Raw genomic sequence first — 19427 nt, forward strand, 5'->3', positions numbered from 1 at the left:
GGGTCCCGAAAAAGGGACGTTTCTTTTTTTGCTGAGTTGATATATCTACGAATTGGCAAGGGCATTAGAACAGTCTGCAGCACCCTTCCTCGCCCTACTAGAATCTGTTTGCTGATGATCTGGTGCTTCTGTCCCCAACCAAGGAGGGCCTACAGCAGCATCTAGATATTCAGCACAGATTCTGTCGGACCTGGATCCTGACAGTAAATCTCAGTAAGACCAAAATAATGGTGTTCCAAGAAAGGTCCAGTTGCCAGGACCACAAATACAAATTCCATCTAGACACCATTGCCCCTAGAGCACACAAAAAACTATACATAATTTGTCCTAAACATCAGCACTACAGGTAACTACCACAAAGCTGTGAACGATCTGAGAGACAAGGTAAGAAGGGCCTTCTATGCCATCAAAAGGAATGTGAAATTTGACTTACCATTTTGGATCTGGCTTAAAATACTTGACTCAGTTATAGAATCCATTGCCCTTTATGGTTGTGAGGTCTGGGGTCCGCTCACCAACCAAGAATTCACAAAATGGGACAAACACCAAATTGAGACTCAGCATGCAGAATTCTGCAAAAATATCCCGTGTACAACGTAAAACACCAAATAATACACGCAGAGCAGAATTAGGCCGATACCCGCTAATGATCAAAATCCAGAAAAGAGCCGTTAAATTCTACAACCACCTAAAAGGAAGCGATTCCCAAACCTTCCATAACAAAGGCATCACCTACAGAGATGAACCTGGAGAAGAGTCCCCTAATCAAGCTGGTCCTGGGGCTCTATTCACAAACACAAACATACCCCACAGAGCCCTAGGACAGCAACACAATTTGACCCAACCAAATCGCGAGAAATCAAAAAGATAATTACTTGACACATTTGAAAGAATTAACAAAAATACAGAGCAAACTGGAATGATATTTGGCCTTAAACAGAGAGTACACAGTTTCAGAATACCTGACCACTGTTACTGACCCAAATATAAGGAACATACTCAGTTAGCATAGCCTTGCTATTGAGAAAGGCCGCTGTAGGAAGACCTGGCTCTCCAGAGAAGACAGGCTATGCGCACACTGCCCACAAAATCAGGTGGAAACTGTGCTGCACTTCCTAACCTCCTGCCAAATGTATGACTATATTAGAGACACATATTTCCCTCAGATTACACAGATCCACAAAGAATTTGAAAACAAACCCGATTTTGATAAACTCGCATATCTACTGGGTGAAATTCCACAGTGTGCCATCACAGCAGTAAGATTTGTGGCCTGTTGCCACAAGAAAAGGGCAACCAGTGAAGAACAAACACCATTTTAAATTCAACCCATATTTATGTTTATTTATTTTCGGTTTTATACTTGAACTATTTGCACATAATATGACATTTGAAATGTCTTTATTAATTTAGAACTTTTGTGGAATGTTTACCGTACATTTCTATTGTTTATTTCACTTTTGTTTATTATCTATTCACTTGCTTTGGGAATGTTAACATATGTTTCCGATGCCAATAAAGCCCTTAAATTGAATTGAAATTGAGGGAGAGAGCGAGAGGCGAGAGAGAGAGGTATTTCCCTGTGAAAGGTCTTGACTGTGGGTCAGGCCTGACAGATGAGACAGCCCTTGTATTGGCAGAACAGAACGGAGCGATCCCTTCCCTGCAGCTCCAAGTCAGGCAGTCGCCCCTCTGGCACCCCCTTAAGTCTCCCTACGGCTACACTGTTTCCTCCTAAGTCGGAACCATAAAACGATCTGAATGATTCCTATCAAAACTATGTTGTTTATTATAAAAACTATTTAGCTAGCCTCAACAGTGTAATAACTGTTTGGGAAATGACAGCATAGCTGTGTGTTATCCCATTCCAGGAAAACTCCCATTAGGAATCAGGATCTCTTTTAGAACTGCGACACCAAACTTAAAACATGGGAGAGTGATGTTTTTGTTTTTTTACACTGCCGTCGGGTAGCATTGTGGAGTGTCCGAAACGTTATGACAACCTTTCATGCTAGCCAGGCAGCAGTGGGTGGTTGCGGTCCTGGGGCCCGAGGAGGAGGACGATAGAAAGAGGGAGAGTAAGAGGGAGAGTGACAGACAGAGTAAGAGAGAGAGAGAGAATGAAAGAAGGGCAGAGAGAGGCGGTTGTTGCACAATGCTTTTGAGAAAAGCTGCAGCCGCAGCAACAACTGGGGGACGAGCCAGAAAGAACAGATGCTCGGAGGAGCTGCTGCTTGCCTGTTTCAGTGGAGAGAGAAAAGAGGGAGAGGGGGAGAGAAAGACAGAAAAAAAGAGCGAGAGAGGGAGAGATGGTACGAGAGGACAGCTTGTGCTGGGAAGGCTGTGCTTTTGCAGCTGGACATTTGTGTTTGTAGTGATGTCAGAGACAGAGGGGGGTGTAGTGGGGAGTTGAGGGGTTGCTAGTGGGGGAGGACCGTGTGACACCCTGACCCCCTGTCTTGAACCCTGTGACACCCTGACCCCCTGTCTTGAACCCTGTGACAGGTGAGGGGCTGTAGGCAAAGTGTCGGCCACCCCAGTCATCTGGACCACCATCAGACTGCCCTTCATCTCTTCACAGATTCCAATTTATTATTTTTCTTTATTTAACTAGGCAAGACAGTTAAGAACAAATTCTTATTTTCAATGACGATCTAGGAACAGTGGGTTAACTGCCTTGTTCAGGGGCAGAGTGACAGATCTTTACCTTATCAGCTCGGGATTCAATCTTTCAACATTTCGGTTACTAGTCCAACGCTCTAACCACTAGGCTACCTGCCGCCCCAATATGCGGCAGTAATATGCCAAACTCCCACCTGAAACAAATGCATTGGTGTTTAAAGGGGGCTGCGTCCAAGCTAAAGAGAGAGCTAAAGACAGATAGAGTCTCTTCATTTGCCAAGGCGCTGGGGGTAAGCCGGCGAGAACTTAAATCCCCAGTTAATTCCTGTTGGAAATTAAAAAGTGGTGTATTTTGGAGGCCAGACAGATCTAAGTGACGTTGTCATCGTCAGCGCTCCTGGGCATGTGCCAGCAGCCACGGCTTTTTCTCCCTCTCTCTCTGTCAGGGGAGCAGCGCTCTGTTTGCTCTGCACTCAATTGTTTGCTGGTTTAAGCCCCGCTGCTGTTCAGCTCAGTGTTGAAGAGCTGGTGGATCACACACCAGAGTGGAGACGAGAGGAAAGGAGAGGAGGAGTGGGAGTTCCTCTCTTCTTCTCTTCTCTTCACCTCCTCTCCTCTCCCTCAGTCTCAGTCCTTTGGCCAGCGTTGCTTTGTGCTCTGTCTCCTTTATAAGTGGTTGTCTGGTACTTGTTACATCACTGGGCTGTAGTGTAGCCAGTGACACAGGGATATACGGTCACCGCATACATTTTTTGTGTTCGCTCCAACAGTACCTGTGTTATCCTGCAAAGCTGTTATGTATGGACTCATATTACAACAGACTGTTTACCACTTTGGAATTTAAAACCACGGATCCTCATTTAACACTGACAAGTTAGTCAGGACAGTCTCAAATAGACATGTCATATCCATCCATAGACGAGAGATCCTACTCAGGTTAATGTTATCTGCTTGATTCATTCATTTTGAACTGAGTCTCAGTGGTCACACATGGTCAGAGCCTAACATCCTTTAAAGTTCAGAAGATCGTGCAACAACCCAACCAGATTTTGAGCATCCAATGAGATTATAAGAGAACATTCCGTGCTACAACTTCTCTGTGAAGTCAAAACCCCAGCATGGGTCTTTATCCCAGCGATGGGAAGAGAGAACATTACACACCTGCCAGTGTGCATTGTCTGCTTAAATGTGTGATGGCGGATTCCCCTCCCTACACACACACGAGCTGCGATGGTCATGGAATTTTGCATGGCGGCCAGCCAAATGACCACGGTCACCTTAATAACCATTCGAATAGCACAATATATATGGTTAGAATAGCACAATATATATATATACAGTACCAGTCAAAAGTTTGGACAGACCTACTCATTCAAAGGGTTTTTCTTTATTTTTACTATTTTCTACATTGTAAAATAATAGTGAAGACATCAAAACTTTTGAACTCCCGAGTGGTGCAGAGGTCTAAGGCACTGCATCTCAGTGCTAAAGGTGTAAGTACAGACCCTGGTTCGATTGCTGGCTGTATCACAACCAGCCATGATCGGGAGTCCCATAGGGTGGCGCACAATTGGCCCAGCGTAGGCAGACTTAGGGGGGGGTTTGGCCGGAGTGTTCAGCATATGTGGGAACTCCTTCAAGACTGTTGGAAAAGCATTCCAGGTGAAGCTGGTTGAGAGAATGCCAAGAGTGTGCAAAGCTGTCAAGGCAAAGGGTGGCTACTTTGAAGAATCTCAAATAAAATATATTTTGATTTGTTTAACACTTCTTTGGTTACTACATGATTCCATGTGTGTTATGTCATAGTTGTGATGTTTTCACTATTATTCTACAATGTAGAAAACAGTAAAAATAAAGAAAAACCCTTGAATGAGTAGGTGTGTCCTAAACTGACTGGTACTGTATATGTGTATGTAATACAAAAGACGCACATTTTCACCTCCGCTCCTGACTGCATGTTCTGCCATAGAAATATAACAAATAGAACGGGCATCTCCATTAAAGTCAATGATGGCATAATGGTTGGACTGGAGGACATTGCGAGCGTGCCCATATGAGAAAAGCAGGAACTAAAAGCTAGGTTGAAGATACCCAGGTTGCTACATATGATTCTATGTGGATGCTTTTGAAAATTAACAGATTTATGGGACCAGTGCTAACAAGCATCTCTGGTCCCTTAGTTTAGAATTCTTCCTAATTTTTGCAGAGAGTTATGGGATACAAGAATAGAAGACTAAAAGCTAGGTTGAAGCTGACAAAGTCTAAGTTAACAAGATTCTAATATCCCGTAACTCTTTGCAACAAGGGGACCAGCTATGCTAGTTAGCAACAGCGCTGGTCCCAGATTTGTGATGGCGTTGTCTTAACCTGTATATTATCGACCTGGACTAATAGCTGGAAGTAAAAGCACAAAGTAATAGCAAGAAGTGTACCCATCAATATAGCCTGTGATTTGTTGATTCAACTCAACTGACATTACAAAATATACTATATATTGCATTACATGAGCCACAGCTGTTATCATTTGAAGGAACATTCTACATTACCATAGAAAATATTGCATCACAATACCAGGCAGCTATTGCGAGTGTACCCATGAGTTTACTGTCCTTGTGTAATGAACACAAGGGGAGACAGAGAGCTGGTTTCAAGCGCAGGGCCCAGCAGGTGTTTATTGAAAAGGACCACAGGACCAGTAGGTAACTGGGTCCAGGGGCAGGCAGAAGGTCATACACAGGGGGTCCAAAGGCAACAGAACAGGCAGGGAAAACGCTAGTAACGTAGCCCGGGAGATCTGACAATAGGTAGATAACAGGAAATCCGATAGGTTAAAGTACAAGCAAGAAATAGGCAAAAAGGCATCATTAGTGAGGCAGGCAAAAACTATTATACGCGGGGGGTGTAAGTAAGGGAAAAACAGCGCTCTGAAAGACTTGTGTCACAAAACAAGCAATACTTCACAGTGATGGGGTTCAAAGAACTGAACTAAATAGTGATAATGACATACAGGTGTATGTCAACAGAGATGTTAGCATGTTCCAGAGATTTCTGTAAGTCTTTAGCTGACACTCTAAGATTCTTCTTAACCTCATTAACCTCATTCTCCAACCAAGATGGCGTAGCAGTTGGACATCTGTTTTGTCTTGTCCCGTCCCGTGTATATATAATTTTCTTTGTATATATTTTTTATATTTTTTATCTCAATTTCCATATACGGACTGAACATACTCTCTTGCAAACCGCCTCACCTAATGTGGTACGGATCTGCTATTTTTTATACTTTAGAACCGGAAACCCCAATCATAAGCTAGCCAGCTGACTAGCTACTAGCTAGTAGTCAGTTAGCCACTGCTAGCGGTCATCACCGTTAACTCGGACATCAGCCAGCCTCAGCCCGGTCAATTCCTGCCAGTCTGTATAGCGTGATATCAACCCAGAGCTTATCGGACTGCTTTTTCTTTACCACATCACCGGATTCCTACCGCAAGCTCTGAACCTTTACACCGCATCATCGCAGCTAGCTACCTGCTAGCCGAGTCGCTACTTCTGGCTAACGTCTGTGTCCCGAAACAAGCACCAGTTAGCCAGGAGCTTTCCTCGAGCTGGGCCCATCTCCTGGCTTGCCGAAGAGGTCCCTTAGCCAATTCTTGGGCTACAATACCTCTTTTGCCAATTGGTCCGGACCCTTTACTGCCGACACGGAGCCCCGTCAATCCATCACGACTGGTCTGCCGACGTAACTGTCCGAGGGGGTTTCAACAGGCTCTTCCGTTGCGACGTACCCGGAGGCCCATCTGCTAGCCTGCTATCCCCGGCCCGCTAGCTGTCTGAATCGCCGTGTCTCCAGCTCGCCTAGCTACTCACTGGACCCTATGATCACTCGGCTACACATGCCTCTCCCTAATGTCAATATGCCTTGTCTATTGCTGTTCTGGTTAGTGATTATTGTCTTATTTCACTGTAGAGCCTCCAGCCCTGCTCAATATGCCTTACCTAGCCCTTTTGTTCCACCCGCACACATGAGGTGACCTCACCTGGCTTAAATGGTGCCTCTGGAGACAAAACCGCTCATCATCACTCAATGCCTAGGTTTACCTCCACTGTTCTCACATCCTACCATAACCCTGTCTGTACATTATGCCTTGAATCTATTCCTCTCACACAAATGATCAAGGAACCTATCAGGTACAACCCTAAATCCGTAACCATGGGCACCCTCTTAGATATTATCCTGACCATCTTGCTCTCTAAATACACCTCTGCTGTCTTCAAAAAGGGATCTCAACAATCACTGGCTCATTGCCTGCATGCGTAATTGGTCCGCTGTCAAATGACCACCCCTCATCACTGTCAAATGCTCCCTAAAACACTTCAGCGAGCAGGCCTCTTAATCGACCTGACCCAGGTATCCTGGAAGGATACTGACCTCATTCAGTCAGTAGAGGATGCCTGGTTGCTCTTTCAAAGTGCTTTCCTCACCATCTTAAATAAGAATGCCCCATTCAAAAAATGTAGAACTAAGAACAGAGATAGCCCTTGGTTCACCCCAGACTTGACTGCCATTGATCAGCACAAAAACATCCTGTGGCTTCTGCATTAGCATCGAATAGCCCCCAAGATATGCAACTTTTCAGGGAAGTCACAAACCAATATACTCAGTCAGTTAGGAAAGCTAAGGCTAGCTTTTTCAAACAGAAATTTGCATCCTGTAGCACTAATTCCATTTTTTTTAGGACACTGTAAAGTTCATGGAGAATAAGAGCACCGCCTCTCAGCTGCCCTGCACTGAGGATAGGAACACTGTCACCACCGATAAATCTATGATAATCGATAATTTCAATAAGCATTTTTCTACGGCTGTCCGCGGTTTCCACCTGGCTACCCCTACCCTGGCCAACATCTCAGCACCCCCTGCAGCAACTTTCCCAAGCCCCCTCCCCCGCTTCTCCTTCACCCATATCCAGACACCTGATGTTCTGAAAGAGCTGCAAAATCTAGATCCCAACAAATCAGTTGGGCTAGCCAATCTGGACCCTCTCTTTCTAAAATTATCAGCCGAAATTGTTGCAACCCCTATTACTAGCCCATTCAACCTCTCTTTCGTATCGTCAGAGATCCCCAAAGATTGTATAGCTGCCGCAGTCAGCCCCCTCTTCAAAGGGGGAGACATTCTAGACCCAAACTGGTATAGACCTATATCCATCCTGCCCTGCCTTTCTAAAATCTTTGAAAGCCAAGTTAACAAACAGATCACCGACCATTTCGAATCCCACCGTACCTTCTCCACTATGCAATCTGGTTTCCGAGCTGGTCATGGGTGCACCTCATCCACGCTCAAGGTCCTAAACAATATCATAACCGCCATCGATAAAAGACAGTACCGTGCAGCTGTCTTCATCGACCTGGCCAGGCTTTCGACTCTGTCAATCACCGCATTCTTATCTGCAGATTCAATAGCCTTGGTTTCTCAAATGACTGCTTCGCCTGGTTCACCAACTATTTCTCAGATAGAGTTCAGTGTGTTAAATCGGAGGGTCTGTTGTCCGGACCCCTGGTAGTCTCTTTGGGGGTGCCACAGGGTTCAATTCTCGAGCCGTCTCTTTTCTCTGTATATATCCATGATTTCGCTCTTGCTGCTGGTGATTCTCTGATCCATCTCTACGCAGATGACACAATTCTGTATACATCTGGCCCTGCTTTGGACACTGTGCTAACAAACTTCCAAACGAGCTTCAATACAACACTCCTTCCATGGCCTCCAACTGCTTTTAAATGCAAGTAAAACTAAGTGCATGCTCTTCAACCGATCGTTGTCCGCACCCGCCCGCCTGACTAGCATCACTACTCTGGACTGACTTAGAATATGTGGACAACTACAAACACCTAGGTGTTTGGTTAGACTGTAAACTCTCTTTCCAGACTCACATTAAGCATCTCCAATCCAAAATGAAATCTAGAATCTGCTTCCTATTTCGCAACAACGCCTCCTTCACTTATGTTGCCAAACATACCCTCGTAAAACTGACTATCCTACCGATCCTTGACTTTGGCGATGTCATTTTCGAAATAGCCTCCAACATTCTACTCAGTAAACTGGATGTAGTCTATCACAGTGCCATCCGTTTTATCACCAAAGCCCCATATACTACCCACCACTGCGACCTGTATGCTCTCGTTGGCTGACCCTCACTACATATTTGTCGCCAAACCCACTGGCTCCAGGTCATCTAGAAGTTTTTGCTAGGTAAAGCCCTGCCTTATCTCAGCTCACTGGTCACCATAGCAACACCCACCCGTAGCACGCGCTTCAGCAGGTATATTTCACTGGTCATCCCCATAGCCAACACTTCCTTTGGCCGCCTTTCCTTCCAGTTCTCTGCTGCCAATGACTGGAACAAATTGCAAAAATCACTGAAGCTGGAGTCTTATATCTCCCTCTCTAACTTTAAGCATCAGCTGTCAGAGCAGCTTACCGATCACTGTACCTGTACACAGCCAATTTGTAAACAGAATACCCAACTATCTCATCCCCATATTGTTACTTATCCTCTTGTTCTTTTGCACCCCAGTATCTATACTTGCACATCATCATCTGCACATCTATCACTCCAGTGTTAATGCTAAATTGTATTTTTTTCGCCTCTATGGCCTATTTATTGCCTACCTCCCTACTGTTCTACATTTGCACACACTGTACATAGATTTTTCTATTGTGTTATTGACTGTACATTTGTATATGTGTAACTCTGTGTTGTTGTTTTACTGCTTTGCTTAATCTTGACCAGGTCGCAGTTGTAAGTGAGAACTTGTTCTCAACTGGCCTATGTGGTTAAATAAAGGTGAAATAAATTGTGCATTCTGCACTGTGCTCTTGCAGTCATCTTTGCAGGACGGCCACTCCTAGGGAGAGTAGCAACAATGCTAAACTTTCTCCATTTATAGACAACTTGTCTTACAGTGGACTGATGAACATCAAGGCTTTTAGAGATACTTTTGTAACACTTTCCAGCTTTATGCAAGTCAACAATTCTTAGTCTTAGGTCTTCTGAGATCTCTTTTTGTTCGAGGCATGGTTCACATCAGGCAACGCTTCTTGTGAATAGCAAACTCAAATTTTTTATAGGGCTGGGTAGCTCTAACCAACATCTCCAATCTCATCTCCAATCGCATTGGAAAAGTCATTAGCCTAGGGGTTCACATACTCTTTCCAACCTACACTGTGAATGTTTAAATGATGTATTCAATATAGACAAGAAAAATACAATAATTTGTGTGTAATTAGTTTAAGGACACTGTGTTTGTCTATTGTTGTGACTAAGATGAAGATCAGATCAAATTTTATGACAAATATAATGCAGAAATCCAGGCAATTCCAAAGGGTTCACATACTTTTTCTTCCCACTGTATATGTCATTAAGGTATTTCTGTTTTTATTTTTTAATACATTTGCAAAAGTTTAAACAAAAACCTGGTTGCGTTTTATCATTATGTGTTATTATGTGTAGATTGATATGGGGCAAAAATTATGGAATACATTTTAGAATAAGGCTGTAACATAACAAAATGTGGACAAAATCAAGGGATCTGAGTACTTTCCGAAGGCACTGTATACTGCATGTCAGGTCAGTTGTTGGTCTGGGGACGTCTCCAGAGTCACCGAAGGAGTGCGTGTTAATACTGATGTAGAATTAATTGCAAATCACACGAATGACAAAAATGTACTCTGAAAAATCACTGTCTCTGGCTCTCTCCTCTCAGCAGGGCCTCAGCAGAGTCGCTCAGAAAAATGTATCATGACTGTCGAGTCAGTTAAAAGAGTCGTTAAAAGAGAATGAATCGTCCGCGGACTACCCATCACTAAGAGCACCAATCATTAGTTTACCAGTCAAATTGCCAGGGTTAGAGGTTCCAAGACTGTTCTATTCATTCTATCTGTATGTGTGCTGCTGCTGCTGCTGCTGGGGAGACTCATTTGCTTGTTTCAGCAAGGAGCAACAAAGTTTTATCACGTTGTTCCACATTACCGCACGAATGGACTCAAATGCCTGAATGGCTGGCCGTCCCGACTTCAGTCAAATGTTCTTTAAAAAATGGTTATTTTATTTCTTGTCCGGCTTCATCCATAACCGTCAGTTACATGGTTATATGGTAATTATGCCAGCCCTAACACACACACCCTGTGTCCTGCCCCATTACCCTCACTGGTGATCTGCTCTAATGGCATTGTAGGCCCATTAGTAAATGAGGGGTCCCACACTGTCACGCCATGCCCATGAGATGAGCCTCTCTCTCTCTCTCTCTCTCTCTCTCTCTCTCTCTCTCTCTCTCTCTCCTCCCCTCTCTTCTGCATCTGTTTTGACATACAGTAGTGTCCGACAGGTCATTAATAAAGCTGCTGTGTGTCACATGCGCACACACACACACAGCCAGAGAGATAGACAGACACACCACCAGACACTAGGGCCGCTGGCTCTATTGATCCAAGAAAAATTTGTGAGCGAGAGAGTCCACCTAATAGTGTACTGTAGTCTCTCTCTCTCTCGTTCTCTCACACACTCTCTCTCTCTTTCTCAATTCAATTCAAGGGGCTTTATTGGCATGGGAAACATATGTTAACATTGCCAAAGCAAGTGAAGTAGATAATATACAAAGTGATATAAACAATAAAAATGAAATGTAAACATTTTCTTGTGGCAACAGTTCACAAATCTTGCTGCTGTGATGGCATACCCCGGTATTTCACCCAGTAGATACGGGAGTTTATCAAAATCGGGTTTGTTTTTGATTCTTTGTGGATCTGTGGGAAATATGTGTCTCTAATATGGTCATACATTGGACAGGAGGTTAGGAAGTGCAGCTCAGTTTCCACCTGATTTTGTGGGCAGTGTGCGCATAGCCTGTCTTCTCTGGAGAGCCAGGTCTTCCTACGGCAGCCTTTCTCAATAGCAAGGTTATGCTCACTAAGTCTGTACATAGTCAAAGCTTTCCTTAAGTTTGGGTCAGTCACAGCGTTCAGGTATTCTGCTGTGAACTCTCTGTTTAGGGCCAAATATCATTCTAGTTTGCTCTGTTTTTTTGTTAATTCTTTCCAAAGTGTCAAGTAATTTTCTTTTTGTTTTCTCATGATTTGGTTGGGTCAAATTGTGTTACTGTCCTGGGGCTCTGTTCACAAACACAAACACACCCCACAGAGCCCCAGGACAGCAACACAATTTGACCCAACCAAATCATGTGTTTGTGAATAGAGCCCCAGGACCAGCTTGATTAGGGGACTCTTCTCCAGGTGAATCTCTCTGTAGCTGTTGGTTTGGGAATCACTTACTTTTAGGTGGTTGTAGAATTTAACGGCTCTTTTCTGGATTTTGATAATTAGTGGGTATCGGCCTAATTCTGCTCTGCATGCATTATTTGGTGTTCTACGTTGTACACAGAGGATATTTTTTGCAGAATTCTGCACGCTGAGTCTCAATTTGGTGTTTGTCCCATTTTGTGAAATCTTGGTTGGTGAGCGAACCCCAGACCTCACAACCATAAAGGGCAATGGGTTCTATAACTGATTCAAGTATTTTTAGCCAGATCCTAATTGGTATGTTGAATTTTGCGGTCCTTTTTATGGCATAGAATGCCCTTCTCTCTCTCTCTCTCTCTCTCTCTCTCTCTCTCTCTCTCTCTCTCTCTCTCTCTCTCCTCTCCTCTCCTCTCCTCTCCTGTCTCTGTAGCCTGGATCAATAGCATCTTTGTGTGTGGACAGTGGACACTCCCTATAGTGGTGGTGGTCAGCTAATGCAGACAGGCTGGACCAGGCAAGGAGGGGGGAGAGGACGATATTGGGGGAGATTGAGGACAGAGGGACAGAGAGTGAAGAAGAGGTAGAGGAATAGGAAGAGACAGGGGGTGGAATTAAGGTTTATTTTGAATTGTACACATTTTCAGCTTAAAACTGAATTGCAGCATACATAGTCATGCAAAATAATATGAGATGTAGTATACAATATAACAGTTAAGTAGCATTAAGCAGTCTCAGGAAGTAAGGCATAGATAGGTCTGTTGTAGTATCTGTCAATCTGAGTAAGGGGAAGGTTTAGTTTATATAGATGTAATGGTAGAGGGGAAGGGAGAAAAGAGCGATTGATTGAGAGATTGAGGGGGGCAGCAGAGCAGCATTGTGGCGAGGGGGCGGGACGTGTGAAATTAACACGTCTTTGCACTGGGAATGAAGCCATCACGCACTAGAGCAGCGCTCATTCCCTACACAGCACACACTGATACGAGTACACACACCTGCATGCACGGATAGATGCACACAAACACATGCAGACCACACAAATCCACACAACACAAATGAGCCCAGGCACACAGACAAGTTTGCACAACATGATACAAATGCCGCTACACAACAAACAAAGTGACAGTGATCACACACAACCCAAACAGGTACTCACACTTTCACTCAGTTCTTGAGCACACAGAAACACCAAACATGCTTCCTCCCTTTTCTCTCTCATTCTCCTTATCTGTGTCGTCTGAGAGTCACACATCGGAGAGCTGCACGCACAACTGAAATGGAGAAGTGAAACTAAACTATGCGGCCAACCTGCCAACGTTGACGGTTATCATCCACAGCTTACATTGTGAGGTGGTGCTCCCTCCACTTCCCAGGAGCCTGCCGAGGCCCTGCTGAGGCCCTGCTGAGAGGAGAGGACCAGATATACTGTAACACTCATCTAGATAAGGATCTATACATCTCACCTCACTGTTACACACATTTCACATTTCACCTTTAAGCACAGCAATCACATACCATGGCGGGGAGTTGTTGCTACTCTGCAGATGTTTGTCAAACATAAGCCCACTGTTACCAGGAAGGATTTGAATAGTTAAATATCTCAGATCACATTTCACACTCCAGTTTCTACCTGTGTGTGTGTGTGTGTGTGTGTGTGTGTGTGTGTGTGTGTGTGTGTGTGTGTGTGTGTGTGTGTGTGTGTGTGTGTGTGTTTACGAGTGTGCATGCGTGTGTGTGTGTCTGTGTGTGTCTGTGTGTGTTTGCGAGTATGCATGCGTGTGTGTGTGTGTGTGTGTGTGTGTGTGCGTTTGTGAGTGTATGTGTGTGTGTGTGCACAAGACAGAAATAGTCACACCTTGTGTTGAAGGCTCGATAAGGTGCAGCTCGAGCTCCTCGGTGACTGCAATGTAAACAATAGCTGTAATGACATTCCCGGAGTGGCGAAAGGAATTCCAGACTTTTCTTTTACAAGTTCTAATCTCGGGAATAGCATCAGTTGATACCTGCACTCTGAGGAGCGATGTATTGCTGTTGTCAGTGTTTTAATCTAAACCAGTCAGAAATACATAACCAACGAGTTGATCACATCAGTTCAGTTTCCTTACGGGTGGCTCCCAGAGGTAGGGAGCTCATTGTGTGGCTGTGGCTGGATGTGGCTGGGCAGAAGAGAGAATTTCCCCAGGCAGGGTGACTCAAACCTGGGTGAAGAGGGGTTGAGAACCTGGGCGTGCTCTGTGGAGGTGGTGGGTTGATTGAATGTGAGAGAGGGGGGGAGAAGGGGGAAAGGACTGGAGGGAGAAGGGGAAGTGGTAGGGTAGATAGATGAAGGCGACTGGCGGCGAATTGGCATTCTGAAAAAGGGATTGGAGAGAGAAAGGGGCGAGCTAATGAGCTGGATTTTCTGGAGAGTTGGCATTCCGCTCATGGACCACTCTTCCCTGTAGAATAGCTGGCTGGAGCTAAGCTTCCTGTTTGAGCCCTGGATCGGGAATGAACGAGGGGGAGGAGGGGAGGGAGAGACAGGGAGGAAAGGGGGTGGGGGTGTTGGAAGCAATAGAACAGATGAAGAAGGAGAGGATAGAAGGAGGGAGGAAGAGAGATGGGGGGGTGGCGGTGGAATTGAATACCGGGGAGCTGTGTTCTCACAGCCAGTGTTGCCATGGTAACCCTGGAATTCTGGCGAGTAAGGAAATTTCATTCACTCCAGTGTGAAAAAGGGAGGGAAATATCAAAAAAGCAAGAAAACACAACCCCCAACGAAAAAATAAATATCATCCTCCATGTGCCCTCCACCCCTCCTCTGTGCTCTGTCGCTTTTTTCCTCCCCCCATCCATCGCTCCCTTCCCCCGTGTACCCACCCGGTGCTTTTTGTTTGCCACTACCCTGTAAGTAAACACAACACCCACTCACAAGCCTCCCATCCCTGCCAATCTCCCTCCAGGTAAGGCAGAGAACCAAAAACACTACAGCTATCAGTAGCCATTCCTCTTCTGGGAAGAAGGAAGAACAGGGGAACCAGTAGTGGTTGGATCCATCCACTACTCCACACAAGTCACATTTAAGCTGGCTGCTGACATGGCAAGAACTAGAACTAAGCACTGTCACCCTGACGACTCTCCTGAGCGCTGCTGGGCTGTCAGGGCTGGCATCTGCGCGTGGTGCTGCCCGCCTCTCCTCGCCTTGTCTCTCCTCTCCTGCCTCCCTGCGTGGCCTCTGGCCTACAGACACACACATACAAACAAACACACACAGACACATACACACACTCTGCAGCACACTGTCTCTCCCAGCGCTGGTTAACTGGAGCTGACAGCTGCACACGGGTTGACAGTGGCGCTGGTGCAGTGGACCTGACAGCTTTACAGAGGCACAGTGATCACACACACACACACACACACACACACACACACACACAGATACACAAACACAGATACACAAACACAGCTACACAAACACAGATACACACACACAGATACACAAACACAGATACACACACACAGATACACAAACACAGATACACACACACAGATACACACACACAGATACACAAACACAGATACACACACACAGATACACAAACACAGATACACACACACAGATACACAAACACAGATACACAAACACAGATACACAAACACAGATACACAAACACAGATACACACACACAGATACACAAACACAGATGCAGCGCACGCTAGTGTACTTCTAGGATCTTCCACAGTGCTCCACAGTGGTTTAACTTGTATGGTAGATACTGTAACTGTGGTTCAGGGCATCTGATGAGTCAGTCTTGTTGATGGGTGTACAGTACATGTAGATACTTGTGTCTGTGGGTAAAATTCATGTGTATTCCTAAAAGCCTCCTCTGCTTTTGGCATGCATTACAGTCAATAGAGAATGTCTCCTGTGTGTCTGTGCAATGTGTTTGAGTGTATGAACAGAAATAGAATGAATAGAACGGGCATCCCCATTCAAGTCATAATGGTAATGGGTGGACTGGTGGCCATTGCGAGTGTTCCCATAGGAGCAAAGCATAGAGATAGATAGAGGACACATTATGGATATAACCCGTTTTAGCATATGGACATTATCATTGAGAGCTTCCACCATGCTTCCATGCTTTAAAGTAGTTAACATAGTTAACTGGGTGGGGATTCCCAGGGGTTGTAGCCTCAATGGCAATGCCCATGCTGTCACAGACCCATTAATGGCACAGATATAAAGATGAGTCCTCTATCTTTCTCTGTGGAAGAAATGTAGTTCAGGATGACACATGTTAAGACGAGGCGATTCTAATATACCATAACTCTTTGCAAACATGGAACCAACATTGCTAGTTAGTAACAGCGCTAGTAGTAATTATCAATGGCGCTCGTCCCATGAATTTGTTTATTTTCAAACCCTGCCGCATGGATCATTACATTTTCTTAACCTGTATTTTTCTTTTTACGTAGGAGCAAAGCAGGAAGTAAATTAGGAAGTGTACCTATCAGTCTGTGCTGAGATTTGTTGAATCAACTCAACTGTCATGACAAAAAATACCTTCCATTGATTGCATGAGCAAATCAGTTAGCGTCATTTGAATGAACATTCTATATTACCATGGACATTATTGCGTCACCATACCAGGCAGCCATTACGAGTGTGCCCATCTGTTTTCCAGTCAAATTGCCAGGGTTAGAGGTTCCAGGCCTATTCTATTCAATCCATTTCTATGGTATGAAATGTGTTGACTTCACTTTATCCACCAGTTGCTGACCCATCCATCTTCTCTTCCTGTCTTCCAGTGGCTGAGGAGGGACTATGGGAGTGTGGGCTGTCATATGAATGCCGGACCCTCCTGTTCAAGGCCATTCACAACCTGCTGGAGAGGTACAGTACAACTACATTTCCCATGAGCCACCTGGAAAATGACTCCTCAGCTCATCCCATGTCATATATGTAAAGTATCACATAAAGTAAGCTGAATATTCCCAGTCTAGTCATAGGCTATTTCTGCTTAATAACCATTTCTACTCCCACCAACTGCTAAGGAAATAATGCTGACAAAAATAGAGACCACCAACGATTAAAAGACGAAGTAATAATCAAATTAAAACCTGGACTGAATCAATAACTCCAGTAAAGCTTCCCCATCTGCTAAATGAACCAGCACATATTTGGTTTGAATTAAGTTAAACATCAATGATCATCATAGGGGGGCAGGCTGAATGAACCTTCTTATTACCTTGAGTCTACCTCCTCTCTTCCAACTCTATACCTCTGCTCTATATTGCATTGTCATAAAGCCTTAAATAGAGTCTTCATCTAATGGTTCTGTGTAACTCCATTGATGTGAGTGTTTAGGTATGAAAACAAATCTATTCTATTCCATTCTCTGTTCTTCCCTGATTGGGTATGTGTGTGCCAATCTCTATGTACAGTATGTGTCTATGTGCATGTATATTTGTGTGTATATTATATATATACTGTGATACAGATGTTTAATGTCTCCCCTCCCCTAGGTGTCTGATGGACAAGGACTTTGTGCGGATTGGGAAGTGGTTTGTCAAGCCATACGAGCTGGAGGAGAAGCATATGGGCACCAGGTGAGTTTAACCATCCTTCTCAATCCCGCACACATCCTCCTCACGGCATCGGCGCCACGTTGTTCTGACACGGTGATAACTAGATTGACGTTGGGGGGACGTTGCCCCCATGCTGGGTCCGGGGGTGTGACAGACAGGCGGTGTGAATGGTTGCCATGTGCCGGCTGCTCCCACCCTGCCTGGGATGTGGTGACACCTCTGACTGCCTCGCGGCACCTGGCTGTGAGCCCATGGGATCATGTCACTGCGCTCGCAGGTGGGAAAGGTGGGAAAGGCTCGTGCTGTGAGACAGACGACGACTCGGCTCCTGTGTGTGAGAGTGCGAGAACTGGTCCTCCAGACTGCCTGAGTGTCAGACTATTGAGAGAGGGGTAGCGAGCGTTGGTGAGGTGTGAGAGCTGAGCAGAGGAGGGATTTGTGGCTATGTGTGTGTGTGCCTGCCAGAGACATACAGAACAGAGGAGCACAGGAGAGGGGAATTGTTGTTTTAACTCCACTTTTTGCTTAGCTTGAAGTTTGGTGCATTATTGACAGTTAAAAAAAACATTATGTAAGATGGATTTAATTGCAGCTGTTCATAAATTAGACACATATTCCTATCTGCTTGGTTACAGGAAACATTTAACTCAAAGACATCTTGCAAGAGGGATTCAGATGATCATGACACATGATAATTAGTTACAATTATGCAAATACATTGAGTTGCAGTTTGAGAACTCTCCATATCCATGTTTTTAGGAGTGAGATCCTCTCCTACGGTAAGTAGCTGTGGAGAGGTTCCCAGTGATAAAGATGCAAGCTGTGGCACAATTCCAAAGGTGTTGAAAGAATTGAAGGGCTAGCCCTCCTTCAAGGGCTAGGACACAGCATGCAGAGAGAGAGAGAGAGAGAGAGACCACTCAGCCATAGCCGCGAGAAGTAGGCTACATTGACTCATTTACTTGTGGAACAGGCATGAAGTGCAACATGAAATAGATGCATTAAACACGCTATCAAGGCCGACTTCAAATACCGACATCAATGTGATAGTAACGGGAGCATAAAAACAGCTGACTGTGAATGCAAACTATGCCAGATAAATCCTGGACATGCATTGAAATAAAGGCATACATCAAAGGACTTTACTTAGGCCTATAATCCACAAAGACACATAAAGACAAACAAACTCAACCAAGGAATGAAGAAAATCATGAAATTCGAAAGGAAAATCTACGCATTAAGGCCACACCGCTGAATTATCAGCGCCTTGCTACAGGTAGCCAGCTAGAATTATTCTATTTGTGGGCAGTTAGACATTTTTTGGGGCACAGTTGAGCAGCCTATAATGCTTAGATGAAATCATAACTGGCATGCAGCTCTTTAGAAATAGTAGGATCAATTGTAAATGGGCAATTATATGAAATATGTTGCCAACCCCCTGCTATAGGCTATATGAAGGACTGGCATATACAGTGTACTATGACAATGCCATTGTCTCATGCGCTTCCCACCAAAGTTGGGAAACATTCTGCGAATATTGAAGCAAGGCATCAACAAGGTGGCTCTGAGAATATTGAAGCAAGGCATCAACAAGGTGGCTCTGAGAATATTGCAAGAGATCGAGAATGTTAATATTGCAATATAGTAGCCGACGCGGAAGGCGGCTGCAAAAAAAACCCGGGCCACCTAATATCTGATATTATTGTGTTGCCTACGCAGCATCTGGGTGCCCATTACATATATATATATATACACAGTGTATTCAGACCCTCACATTTTGTACCGTTACAGCCTTATTCTAAAATTGAAGAAATTATACATTTTTCTCATCAGTCTACAAACAATACCCCATAATGACAATGCGCAAAGTTTAAAAAATTTTTTTTTTTGCAAATGTATATAAAAAAATACAACTGAAACAGAGCTCAGGTGCATCCTGTTTCCATTTACT

General features: G+C 44.5%; 1 protein-coding gene across 5 annotated transcripts in view; it reads left to right on the forward strand.

Moving 5' to 3' along the window:
- The window catches only part of LOC112230985 (mediator of RNA polymerase II transcription subunit 13-like), a 118353-nt gene that overhangs the window by 52177 nt on the left and 46749 nt on the right, over window positions 1-19427 (forward strand). For all 5 annotated transcript variants that reach the window (XM_042311617.1, XM_024397447.2, XM_042311614.1 and 2 more), the window contains exons 3-4: window positions 16697-16781; window positions 17414-17497. In XM_042311617.1, the coding sequence (XP_042167551.1) occupies window positions 16697-16781; window positions 17414-17497 (169 nt within the window). The remainder of the gene's footprint in view (window positions 1-16696; window positions 16782-17413; window positions 17498-19427) is intronic.

This window comes from Oncorhynchus tshawytscha, linkage group LG33 (assembly GCF_018296145.1).
Source record: "Oncorhynchus tshawytscha isolate Ot180627B linkage group LG33, Otsh_v2.0, whole genome shotgun sequence".
Classification (NCBI taxonomy): domain Eukaryota; kingdom Metazoa; phylum Chordata; class Actinopteri; order Salmoniformes; family Salmonidae; genus Oncorhynchus; species Oncorhynchus tshawytscha.